The following is a 12,536-nucleotide window of genomic DNA, read 5'->3' as shown; positions in this document are numbered from 1 at the left end:
GAGTTAGGGTCACTTGAGGAAGTAGGCTTCTTGCATTCTTTGCATTCTGATGCTGTCATTCAGGAAATAGCTTTGGTTGGAGATTAAAAAAAGTATTTATCAGAAGAGCTATTCGGATCAGTTGAGTGGCTTTGTTTTCAAAGTCATTCTTTTATATATTTATTATATTATGGCTGCAGTACAAAATTGATGTCTGGGGCTACTTCTCACTACTAAGAGGTTCCTGAAATGTCTTATGCAAACATACACATGCGTGGCTTAACTATTTTTGCAAACCTGTACAGTGTGCTTTTATAATTGCAGACAGTTTTCAAGTTCTTACTATTTTATGCTGGAGACCTTGCCAACGTATTCTTTATCATCACAGTGGGCACAGGGATTTATTGGCTCGTGTTCTTCAAAGTAAGTGTTTTCCCAGATTTTGGTGTTATATGAATAACTATTAATATGGCATTATTTTACATTATCAGTTTTACACAAAAATTCATTGTCTTTTTTTTTTTTTTTTGCCTTTCTGATCAGACCATTGAGGCAAGTTGGTATATGATATTCTATTCTGTGTGCTTAAGTTCTTGTGATCACCTGTTTCTCTTCCTTAGGTTCCTTTGTGCTTACAGTCTGCTTAAGAGTCAGCTAAAATATTTTATGAACTTGAGTCCATTGCATGTTAAATATGGATCTTTTTTGCAAAAGGCATTCAGTCCTGAGCCCTTCATATATTGTTACGTTTGCCTTCTGCACTGTTTCAATGTTGGTTCTTAATTACAGGCTCAGCAGTTTGTCTCTGTCCTTTTACCACTCCCATCTCAAGAGAAAGCTTTTGTTACATACATAGCATGTGCTTTTAGCTTAAAGGTAAATATTTTTCCTCTTATATTGAAGACACTTTAACGTACGCATCTGTATTTTCAGTAGGCTTGAGCAGTGCATTTTATTTGTGTGTAGAGGTGAACAATTACTCAAGATTTATGTTATTTTTCCATAGAAATTCATTTTTTGGAGCCTTAATGGGAAAACAAATGTGTAAGGACTCTAAGGAAAGTTATTCTTTCAAGGAGAAAAGTTAAGGAAACCCAAACAAATTAACAACATATCAAGAAAGCCAATGCTTTCTTTTAATGCAGGAAACTGCAGTCAGTTCCTGATTAAAAATGAGCATAATTCAGATTAAAATAATTATCTTCAAACATTCATGTAGAATTAAGAGGTCGTTTTTTTGTCTCCATGGAAGCGTACTGAACCAGAATTCATACCACTGGTTAATATGTTGTGGAAAATGCTGGGCTGATTTCTTGGAATTTATTATTTTGCTGAATTCTGTTCATAATTCTGGCCATCATCACATGACTTACCATTCTTCCAAGCTTTTAATTATATTTACATATCAAAACTTAGTAACCAAATTGCAGTCTCAAGTGTAGTAAAGTGCATTACTTATTATGAGTTCCATTTCTCTCATTTTCTTCTCTTTTTATTTTTTTACAGGCTCTGCAATTCTTGCAGTTATTGGTTTCACAACTTACTGTAGATATTTTCTTTATTGACTGGGAAAGACCTAAGGGCAGAGTTGTTAAAGCAGTTGAAGGTAACTCCAGCTGTGCTTGTTAATATACACAACTTTGGTTAAATCTTGATATTGATCCAAAATATTAAATTCCAGAGCTTTAATGTGTGTATTCTTTTTAGGTGAAGGTGATGTAAAAAGTGCTGCTGCACCTGTGAGCATATGGAGAACGTATTTTATAGCCAATGAGTGGAATGAAATTCAGACAGTGAGGAAGATAAACCCTCTCTTTCAAGTGCTCGCCGTTCTTTTTTTTCTGGAGGTATTACTGCTAGAGTTGTTATTTTGTATTATTCACATCCAAAATGGAACAGTCTGTATTTAATTCCTGCAGGCTCTGCGGATGCCTTTCAGGACCACTTGCATGCATGCTGCTTTGTGAATAACTGTTTTGCTACCTTCTTTTATTCTTATGTACAGGCGTACACATCACTGTGCTATTTCGCTAAGGAAGTCTTCAAAGAAAAAGCAAACCCTTAGGAAGCTCCATTAGTTTTATTTGTTCTTGAGCTAATGAGTTACCCTAAGCAGCTAAGAGGCTGATACATTTGTGTACGTGCTCAGTTCTGTATTTGCTTACTTGTTCCCCGCTGCCGCAGTCTACAGCTTTATGTCTGGTTTTATATTTGTCTCAACTGGAGTTTCCTCCCTGCTAATTTGCTATTTGGTGTCCTTTTATAAAGCAGGAAATGAAATGTGCCAATTCTGTTCCTGATGTCATCACATAAGGCAGTGTTACAGCTTCAGTTACACTCAGGGATATGTGAGAAATCGTGCTTTAGCTTTTCAAAATCATTTGGGTTTGTTTCTTCAGTGCAGTTTAGTAACTACTATTTTGGCAAGTACTCTTAAGGCATATAGCTGTTTATATGAGATTTCTGCATATTTTTAAATACTTTAATTCATTTTAATATATTTTTAATGTTCTATTTTTCCTTAAAAAGTAAAGCCAGTTAACAAATTAATTCTTCATTAACTGTTTCAGTACTTTTGGTAAATATTGGCCAGATCAGCTTCAGTGCTATGATACAAGGAAGGAGTGAGAGGAAAGAGAACAAGTATTCCCAAAACTTAACTAGCCTCTGTTGAATATTCTTAGGCTCCTGTTATTACTAGTAGGGAAAGACTAATTTATTTAATTTTTTTTAATTTTTTTGTTTGTTTGTTTGTTTTTACATTTTACTTGATAATTCCTGCTGTGAATATGCTCTGGAAGAGTCCCTTTCTTGACACTGATAGTGATGGAAGTCGTGAAGGATACCTGAATAGACTAAAATTGGTGTTTGTGAAAACCTCCAGTAATTTTAATGTCTTTCATTGCTGTTCTGGAGTTTGAAATGTAGTTTCTCTGGAAGGAAAACGCGCTGGATAGATAGAGCTATCAGCTGCTATCAGAAGAAAACTGTATTGGTCATAAGCTGTTCAGTTCTCATTCATCACAGTTACAGGCTGTGTGGTATTAGTATAGAAGCCTGCAAAGTATTGGTTGGAGGAAGTTGGAAAGTGCTAGAGGAGTCTCCTTTGTCCTAAGGCTTGTGTCTGGCACCTAAGCAGCCTGTGGCTGGCACTGGTCACCATTGCAATGGTGACTCTATGGGTACTGAAGGTAACGTTGGCAGTGTCACTAAGGTTTTGAGTATTGCATGGGGTATGACTTGGATGGAGTTGAATTTTCTCCTAGCTCTCCATGCAGAGCTGTATTTTGGATCTGTGGCTGCAACAGTGTTGATAACATAAAGGTGTTTTAGCTGTTGCTCGGCAGTATTTGCACGATATGGCCCTTACCAAGCAGGGAAAGGGACACAACTTCCCAAAAAATTGGGAAAGGACAGAACCTCAATAGCTGACCCAAAATGCCCAAAGGGACCAGATAGCATCATGCACAACAAACCAGCCCTGAGGGGGATAGGTTTTTCTGATCAGGTAACTGTTCCTGGGTGCTAGTCTACTTGTGGGAGGTATTTGGCGACTGCTTTTTTATCACTTGTTTTAGTTGTTTGGGATGTTGTTGCTGTTCCCTTGTCATTGCTTATTAAATTATCTCCACCTTGACCCACAAGTTGCATTGCTTTTGATCGTCCTGTTCTCTGTCCCATCCTGCTGTGGTGGGGATTATCCCACCACAAATATGTTTCTGTTGTAGTTTTTCTTCTAAACGATTTTCACGAATTTTCATCACGTAAGTGTTTCAATACCAAGTTTTTCTCTCATTATTTTGATTTGGGAACCTTGTGTAGATGGTTTATTTAAAATAGATTCAGCTGTTATGGGACAGTGGAGGAAAATATATTTCTGTTCAAAAAAACATCTCAGATTCTTACACTTGAAAAACAAAAATCTGTGATCTCTTCAATATATGTAGGACTATACAACTGCATGAAGGGAGGTTGTGAGGAGGAGGGGTTTGGCCTCTTCTCCCAGGCAACAAACAGGACCTGAGGAAATGGCTGCAAGTTGTATCAGAGGAGGTTTAGGTTGGACATGAGGAAGAACTATTTCTCTCAGAGAGTGGTCAGGCACTGGAATGGCTGCCCAGGGAGGTGGTGGAGTCGCCGTCCCTGGCAGTGTTCAAGAGGTGCCTGGATGAGGAGCTATGAGATGTGGTTTAGTGCTTGTGATGGCAATGGTGATGAGAAGAAGGTTGGACTGGATGATCTTGGATTTTCCTTTCCAACCTTGTGATTCTATGATTGTGTGACTAGAAAGCTAGAATTTGGCAGAAATAATATCTCTCTGCAGTTGAGCAGTAGACTCTTTTAGACTTTTTGAGGAAAAATTAATCTTGATTTGTCATGAGATTTAGCTGTGTATGTTTATTTCTATTTGTAAATATTTATATATGATAATATAAATAAATACATCTGTGCACAGATCATGTTTTTAAGTGTTTCTCAGTAATAATACTGGATCCCCCGACTGGGCTGTATCATAATGAACGTGCTGCTACTTCCAGCTCTTTTCTTATTTCCTGTTTTGAGGAAACAGACAGAGCCATAACTAATGCTATTTATTACTTCACATTTTTTATATTAACCTTTTTATCTCTTCAGGTGGTGGGATTTTCAAACCTGGCTTTAATGGATTCTTCTTCCAGTCTTACAAGAAGCAGCGAGAGTTACATAGCGCCATGGAGCCGCATTCTAAGATTTGGTGTGTCTGCTGCGCTGTGGTTAGCCATTGCCTTCCTGCAGGTACGTTAGGCACATACAGAATGATCAGGTCTTTGCTTTGCTGGTTCTTGGAAAGTAAAATATATCCCTACGGCATCCTAGTGATAATAACACCGCTTACTATGGCAGTGGGTATCACAGAATCATAGAATGGCCTGGGTTGAAAAGGACCACAATGATCATCTGGTTTCAACCCCCTGCTATGTGCAGGGTCGCCAACCACCAGACCAGGCTGCCCAGAGCCACATCCAGCCTGGCCTTGAATGCCTCCAGGAATGGGGCATCGGCAACCTGTTCCAGTGTGTCACCACCCTCTGTGTGGAAAAACTTCCTCCTAATATCTAACCTAAACCTCCCCGTCTCAGTTTGAAATCATTCCCCAAGGTCCTATCACTATCCACCATCGTAAACAGCCGTTCTCCCTCCTGTTTATATGCTCCCTTCAAATATTGGAAGTATTGGAGTTTAGGTTGTTTTTTGTTGTTTGTTTTTTTTTTTTTTTTTTTTTTGCTTTTTTGATCTGGACTTTGAGCTTGTTGAGTGTGGTACAAGATTAGAATAAAAAAGTGAACCTGCCTAACTGTGAGAGATCTTTGTTGCAGTTTTAATTCTGTCAAAGTGAAGAATTTACTCAGTTCCTTTTTTTTTTTGCTGTAAGCAAATTTAGAGCATCTACCAAGACCAAGAAATGAAAAGCAAATTATTGCTACATCCTTACTTTGTAGAGGAAGGATGTCAATCCTATTTCAAAGAGCTTGATGCAGTGATAATGCATCAAATTAACCACTGCAGAAGTCCGTAATTTGTGGATGCTGAACTTTGAAGTTAACTGCTTTACAATTCAGAAAATAAAGTAAAATCTGCTGGAATAACAAAATAAAATACGGTTGATTTATTTCAGATTATATTTTTTGCTGTGTTCTATGAAAGATTTGTTGAAGATAAGTTGAGCCGATTTGTCGATTTGTGTTGTGTGAGCAATGTAAGTATTCCTTTGTCTCATTTGGACGGGGACATTTTCACTAGAATAACATTTAAGTTCATTATAAGAGCATTAAGTAATATTTATTCACGTAATTTGTTCAGAGATCACAACCAAAGGAGGTGATTTTTTTCCCTCAATTTACTGGTATAACCTACAGGATGATTTTACTTCAATTTGAAAATGATTCTGGAATCATCCATATCAGTATGTACTTCTAGACATGATTTTTACATTGCTATTTGAAATCATATCAGTTACAGTGCTCATACAGATTTCAAGAGTAGAAAATAGTGACAGAAATTTGATAGGGAGTAATTTTTTGTCATTTATTTCTACTAGTTTTGCATTTTAGTACTTTTTTCTTCTAGGCACAACCGTATTGGTTTCAACTTTATGTCCCATTTCCATTCTTATCTTCTGGTTCTTCCTCAAATGTTGATGACTGCCCTGCCTGAAATAGCTGTCATCTTTCTCAAAACCATTCATGCATGTCTGAGCTACTTCCAGTAGTTTGAGACTTGAAGTATTACAGGAAGACTAAGTGAGAACACACGAGGTTCAGTCATTTGGCCAAAAATTTAAAAAAATATAGGTACAAACTCCTTTTGTCAGCCTTGCTTTTTCCTTTCCATGAAAATACCACGTAGTGCATGGGTCACAAAGAAAGTTAATTTTGTGATACATAAGCATTATTTCATACTGACTGTTGCATGCAGTCTCCTAGAAACTCAAGTGAAATCACGCATATGTGTTGTGTATCACAGAATCAGAATGAAGGCCAATTGATTACTTTGTTCTCAGTTTTTCATTTTTTTGTTCTGTGGAATTAAATTCTTCAAGTTCTTGATTCTGTGATCCTCGCCATTCATAAACTAAACTTGAATCTGTTCTGCATCCCTACTTACGCATAGAGAAATAAGTGAAGATGTTACTAAATGTTTTCCTACATATTTTGATACGTACCTCCTTTGCATTCTCAATCTGCTGATTTACACTGTGGAAAAAATGGTTGTATCTACTGAAAGTATTCTTCTCTTCCTGCACTTCTCTTAGATTTCAGTGTTCCTCCTGTCACACAGCTGCTTTGGTTATTACATCCATGGCCGCTCCGTGCATGGACATGCAGACACCAACATGGAGGAAATGAATATGAACCTAAAGAGAGAAGCAGTAAGTAGGGAACACCTACTCTTAATTATTTTCTTTAATTAATTAATAAATATTTGTATATTTTAAAAGCTTTCGGTTACAGATCTAGTCTCCCGTGTTATGTTGCTCTGAGTTAAGGTACTTAAAAGATACCAGCTGCTAATCTGCAAATAAGTGACTTGACATTTTCTTTTTAACTAGCTCTTCACCTTTCTTCTTTGCTTTCTCTTTTCTTTCTCTTCTTCAGATTCCTTACACATGAAATTCCTGTTTTTCTAACAAGGTTATTTTTTTTCCATGCATTTCTACACCATCTTTTTTTATATTAAAAAACTATATATTAAAAAAAAGGATCAGCTACTCTTCTAATAAATTATTTTGTTCCATCTCTTCCTCCTCTGGTGACGTCAGCTACCCTTTACAGGCATTCATTTTAATAAACTTAGTAATTATTTTTTCATGTTTCTCGTTAGTTGTATCTTTGCAGCAAGTGTGAAATATCAAATATGATTGGGAGCACAATGCACAAAATTCCATGACATCTTGCTTCGTTGTATGGATAACTGGAAAGAAAGTGCCTTTGGCAAAGGATGTGTCTGTTTGAATGCCAGACAAGAAAAAATCTAAACACGAAAATTAACATTCAAATATGGAAATGTAGAGGAATCCTTTAAAGGTTATTTTTGTGTCTCCCTGTGTGTTTTTTTCTGAATTTTAGCATAATACTGGGAGAAGCAAGGATTATTTTTTCCCCAATGTAATTAATGAATTTTCAGTGTTCTTGGGTTTTCTGAGATCTATGAAGCATGACCTGAGAAAGGTATGGAGAAGTCAGGAGTCCAAGGCATAAGAAAAAAGCAAGAAAAATAGAGAATAAATGATAAATGCAAAACAAAAGGCTTCAGAATGAACCTTAAAAGATGTTTTAAAAGGTAATGAATAGAACACAGGTAAAAAGATGAATATGACTTTGTGACAGCAGGGGTCAGGATTTCATGTCCTAAAAAAATCTTGCTGTAATAGCATCAGGAGTGCAGTGAATTCAAAGATTTAGAGATATCATGTTGTGTATGTATATATCAGGATATCAAGAAAAACTTCTGTATGGAAAGGGTTGTTAAGCCCGCAATAGGCTCCCCAGGGAGGTGGTTGAGTCACCATCCCTGGATGTGTTTAAAAACCATTTGGATGTGGTGCTCAGGGACATGATTTAGCAGAGGGCTGTTAGTTAGGGTAGTATGGTCAGGTTGTGGTTGGACTCAGTGATCTTTAAGGTCTTTTCCAACCTGAGCTGTTCTATGATTCTACATAAAAGAGAATAAATGAAAAGCCCTTGACTTTTTTTTTTTTTTTTTTTTTTGCTTATATATGACAAGAATAATGTTAACTTATAGTTATTGTAATTTGTAGGAAAACCTCTGTAGTCAGAGAGGTTTGCTACCAAACACAGATGGCCAGACATTTCAGATTTCCATTTCAAGAAAAATGAGGCTGCAGTATGACAGGATTCATGAAACCCTGACGAGAGTAAGTGAGGCATTTTTATTCTGTTAATGTTATTTAAAGTATGTATTTCTTCCACTAAAGCCAAGGCCATGCTGTATTTCAGAGACGTGGTCCTGCTAGGTTTTTGGACTCATCTGCAAATACTTTTGAACAGAGCACGAGGGCATACAACACCATGAACAAATTCCTCAGTTCTTTTATTGATCACGTATGTATATTGATATTAATATATTAAAGAAAATTACAATAGACTAAAAATTGTGAATCTGCATGCCTGTAGTTTCTGTTTAAGCATATGTCCATAAGGACCCGTTGTTCAGGATTTCACAGGAACTGAAACAGTGCTTCATTCAAATAAAAAATTGGAGTACTGTGCAACAATGCAGCCCGCTCTTCAAAAAGACAAATCCTTTCTTGTTATGTGTTTATTTTTACCTTGGAATGGACCGATCCTTTCTTCATTCATAGGGGTCTGAGTGGCTGTGCTCCACTTTGGAAAAGCTACACTTCCTTTGAGATAGTAAAACAGAAGTTGCACCTTTGCTTTTCTTACAGGTTCATAAAGAAATGGATTACATTGTCAAAGATAAGTTGCTGCTTGAGCAGATTCTGGGCATGGAGTTCATGGAACCAATCGACAAAAGTATTTTCTACAATGGTAAAAGGATGTGTGACTTGGGACTTGTACTTCTATAAGTACACATGTTTCAGCATAGATTTACTTCCAGGATTTCCAACCTAAACTGGGCTTTACGGCAAGAGAGGCTTTAAAATGATCGTGAGGGAAGTATCTAAGAGGTCTTCTCTAGGTTAGAGAAGTCCTACTTACTATTTGTCACTTAATTGCAAAGTGGTTTTTTTTTCCTGTAGGCATCTTGAAAGGATGCAGTGTAGAGATGTGCAGTTTTTTATGAAGTGTTGCCTTGACATCCACTTTTTAAATGGAAAGGAGATCCTCAGTATTTAAATAGTTCAGCACTATGCTTTTGTAGAGAACTAAATTTCCTGTGGAAAAAACGAAAAGAGCAGAAAGACAATTTCTCTAGAGAAGATACTGATCACAGTGAGGATGTTTTAGTGAAATAATTGATTATATTATACCACACATTTTTGGAGACTCTACTGAACTTAGTTCAGACCCTTATTCTACCCCTAACCATAAATATGGGCACCACTTCAGTGAAAACTAAGTATTGACGAGCAACCAGTGATGGGGGCTCATTTTTAGCCCCTTAAATACTTGACTCTCTAGTCTCACTCTTCAGAAACATCAAACCTTATCAGAACCATAATCCAATCCATTGGTACTAACAGAATGACCATCACACCTAAATATGCCATCCTTACATAATACCAATCCCCAGGTTAGGTTATTGAGCAGAGCAGAACTTTTTCTGCTGTCTCTAATACCAAGGCTACAAAATTGAACCCCTCATGTGAATCACAAACCTTGCTCTGTAATCAGGAGTACAGCGCATGCTTTCTAACCAGATAGGAGCCGTGGCTGTAGCCTGATGGTTTTGCAGTCTGGATGTCTGAGCTGCATATAATTCATCAAAGGACTGGGCTCTCCTTCCCTGTTACATGGAAGCACTATCTTTAGTAATGAATGTTACAAGATAACAGTAGGAACTCTGCGCAGCCTGTGGCTGCCAGTCCCCACCGTACAGTTGTTCCAAACCCCTATTCTAGTCCTCAGGTCTACTCAGCCATCAGTACTGTCACATACTTCATGTTTGAGTTAAATGCAGAAGCACAAGAAGGCGTCTCTAAACCATGCAGTGTTCAGCTTTTAATCTTTTGACTGCCATTGTTTCAAAGATCGTGTAAGCACTGAAATGAATATTTTGCTTGATGGGTTACACTGCAGCAGTCTCCAGAAGTTTAGATACAAGTCAGGATTTCATAAAAGCAGAACATAAGCAATGTTTAATGAAAGTTTTATTGGCAACACCATACTTTCATTTTACATTTTAATAAGAAAGCAGAAAGAGAGAGAGGAGCACTTTCTGTACTTGCTAAATGTTCTCTTTTAAGAGAGGCACTGCTTATAAAAGGAAGGGATGGATAAGTAATCTAATTTGGCTACAGAAAATGGTGTTTTAAGGTTAAAATACCCATTTCTGGGGAAATCAATTACTAAGTGAACAAAGATACCATTAAGCTCTGAAGCACCTTTTAGGTGAGCTTTAAGCATGTTTTGTTGATTTTTTTTGACTTGGGGCCAGAGTTAGCACTTGCCATAAATCTCAGTGACAAGGAAGTTTTGTCTGTTTCATACTCAAAGCAGCCTTTTTTCATAGAACCATAGAATGGCCTGGGTTGAAAAGGACCACAACAATCATGCAGTTTCAACCCCCTGCTATGTGCAGGGTCACCAACCAGCAGACCAGGCTGCCCAGAGCCACATCCAGCCTGGCCTTGAACGCCTCCAGGGATGGGGTATCCACAACCTCCTTGGGCAACCTGTTCCAGTGTGTCACCACCCTCTGTGTGAAAAACTTCCTCCTAATATCTAGCCTAAACCTCCCCTGTGTCAGTTTAAAACCATTCCCCCTTGTCCTATCACTGTCCACCCTCATAAACAGCTGTTCCCCCTCCTGTTTATGCGCTTCCTTCAAGTGCTGGAAGGCCACAATGAGGTCTCCCAGAGCCTTCTTTTCTCCAAGCTAAACAAGCCCAGTTCCCTCAACCTTTCCTCATAGGAGAGGTGCTCCAACCCTCTGATCATCATTTTTAGTGACTTAATTGAGCTTTCTGGAGCAGATGAAGTAAAAATCCTTCAAAAACCATTGTCTTCCCGTAGATGAAGGACACTCTTTCAGTGAAGTTCTGTATTACGGCAATGAGACGACGCTGCTCATCTTTGATATCCTGTTTTTCTCTGTTGTGGATCTGGCTACCCAAAGTTTTGTTTTAGCGGCTGTTCTAACCTATTTGCAGCAGGAGGTAAACTTCTTCTATTTAAATAATATGGGGAAGTCTGAGTGCTTAAATAGTTGGATAATGAAAGCCTGGATACAGTATGTGGTGTTAAATAGTCCAAGTGTGCTCATATGCATGTCATAAACAAAGAGAAGGACGATCAGCTTTCACTGGAAAACACGAAAAAACAGTTAAAATTAATTGCAATTAATTGAACCATATTTCAAGATGGAAAGATACTGGAAAAGTTTCAAAATCACTAAAGGCAATTAAACACTTGATTCTCTCCCTTAGGATTTGAATATAGTAGGGAGTTATTCTGCGCTAGGTATTGAAGCATGCTGGTTTAATTACTTGCTCTTTAACATATTGCTTTTGCTGTTAGATTTTTAGGTTCATTCGTAATACAGTTGGACAGAAGAATTTGACTTCTAAAACTTTGGTGGATGAAAGATTTCTCATTTAATTAAGAAGACTGCAGACCTTGAGCGCTTAATGGAGGAGATTGTGTCCAGGACCAAAGCATCTCAGACCTACAGATTAACTGCAGCGCACTTCTCAGTAATAGTGGGATGGTTTTGAAATGTATCATTTTGATATTGTCTGGTATTCATTCTTATTTTTGGTATATTTACAGATGCTTTTGAAGTTGGGAACACTAAACTGTAGGCCTTTAAAAGAAAAGGTACATGGAAGTAAGACAAGAATAAACATAGTTTTGTTATTATTAGAGTAAGATTTTAAAAAAATTAATGGCTTTTCCTAAGACATGGAGAGCTGACTGAGGCAGTAATTTGAGTGTTGTGGTTGGCAGTTTGGTTGTCAACTCTTAGGTTTCCTGAAAATCCCTTAAATTTTTTCTTTCCTCCTTTTTTTTCTTTCTTTCCTCCTTTTTTTTCTTTTCTTTCTTTCCTCCTTTCTTCTAATTTGTTTTGAGACATAATGTTTAGCAACCGTACTTCAGTTTTGTTCAGTCCAGAATTTGTTCTGAATTGAATTAATATTTCAAGAGAACTATTTAAAATCACTTACTCACTGGGTTTCCTACTTGAATTTTCAACTTCACTGTGTCGTAGCATTGTATGATTCTGTCTGTTCTCTTCAAGTTTAGTTATTTAGTTCATTGTTTTTTCTTGGGTGTAGACTATATGTGTCAAAGTTTCCTTGTTTGAGATACAGTAGCATTACAGTGATGCAGAACAGCAGTCTAACCATAATTGCAGAGAGATGTTTATAG

General features: G+C 37.3%; 1 protein-coding gene across 1 annotated transcript in view; it reads left to right on the top strand.

Moving 5' to 3' along the window:
* Window positions 1-11,765, top strand: part of TMEM67 (transmembrane protein 67) — a gene marked incomplete at its 3' end in the record, with an annotated part of 28,436 nt that extends 16,671 nt beyond the window's left edge. Inside the window, exons 17-28 of the mRNA XM_079533486.1 lie at window positions 304-402; window positions 769-855; window positions 1,486-1,585; window positions 1,687-1,826; window positions 4,615-4,755; window positions 5,636-5,716; window positions 6,773-6,889; window positions 8,279-8,395; window positions 8,478-8,582; window positions 8,930-9,032; window positions 11,181-11,323; window positions 11,685-11,765. Of these exons, the coding sequence (XP_079389612.1) occupies window positions 304-402; window positions 769-855; window positions 1,486-1,585; window positions 1,687-1,826; window positions 4,615-4,755; window positions 5,636-5,716; window positions 6,773-6,889; window positions 8,279-8,395; window positions 8,478-8,582; window positions 8,930-9,032; window positions 11,181-11,323; window positions 11,685-11,765 (1,314 nt within the window). The remainder of the gene's footprint in view (window positions 1-303; window positions 403-768; window positions 856-1,485; window positions 1,586-1,686; window positions 1,827-4,614; window positions 4,756-5,635; window positions 5,717-6,772; window positions 6,890-8,278; window positions 8,396-8,477; window positions 8,583-8,929; window positions 9,033-11,180; window positions 11,324-11,684) is intronic.
* Window positions 11,766-12,536: the final 771 nt, after the last annotated feature.

Source organism: Tetrao urogallus (assembly GCF_951394365.1).
Source record: "Tetrao urogallus genome assembly, chromosome: 3".
Taxonomy (NCBI): Eukaryota; Metazoa; Chordata; class Aves; order Galliformes; family Phasianidae; genus Tetrao; species Tetrao urogallus.
This window is presented reverse-complemented; position numbering and strand designations above follow the sequence as displayed.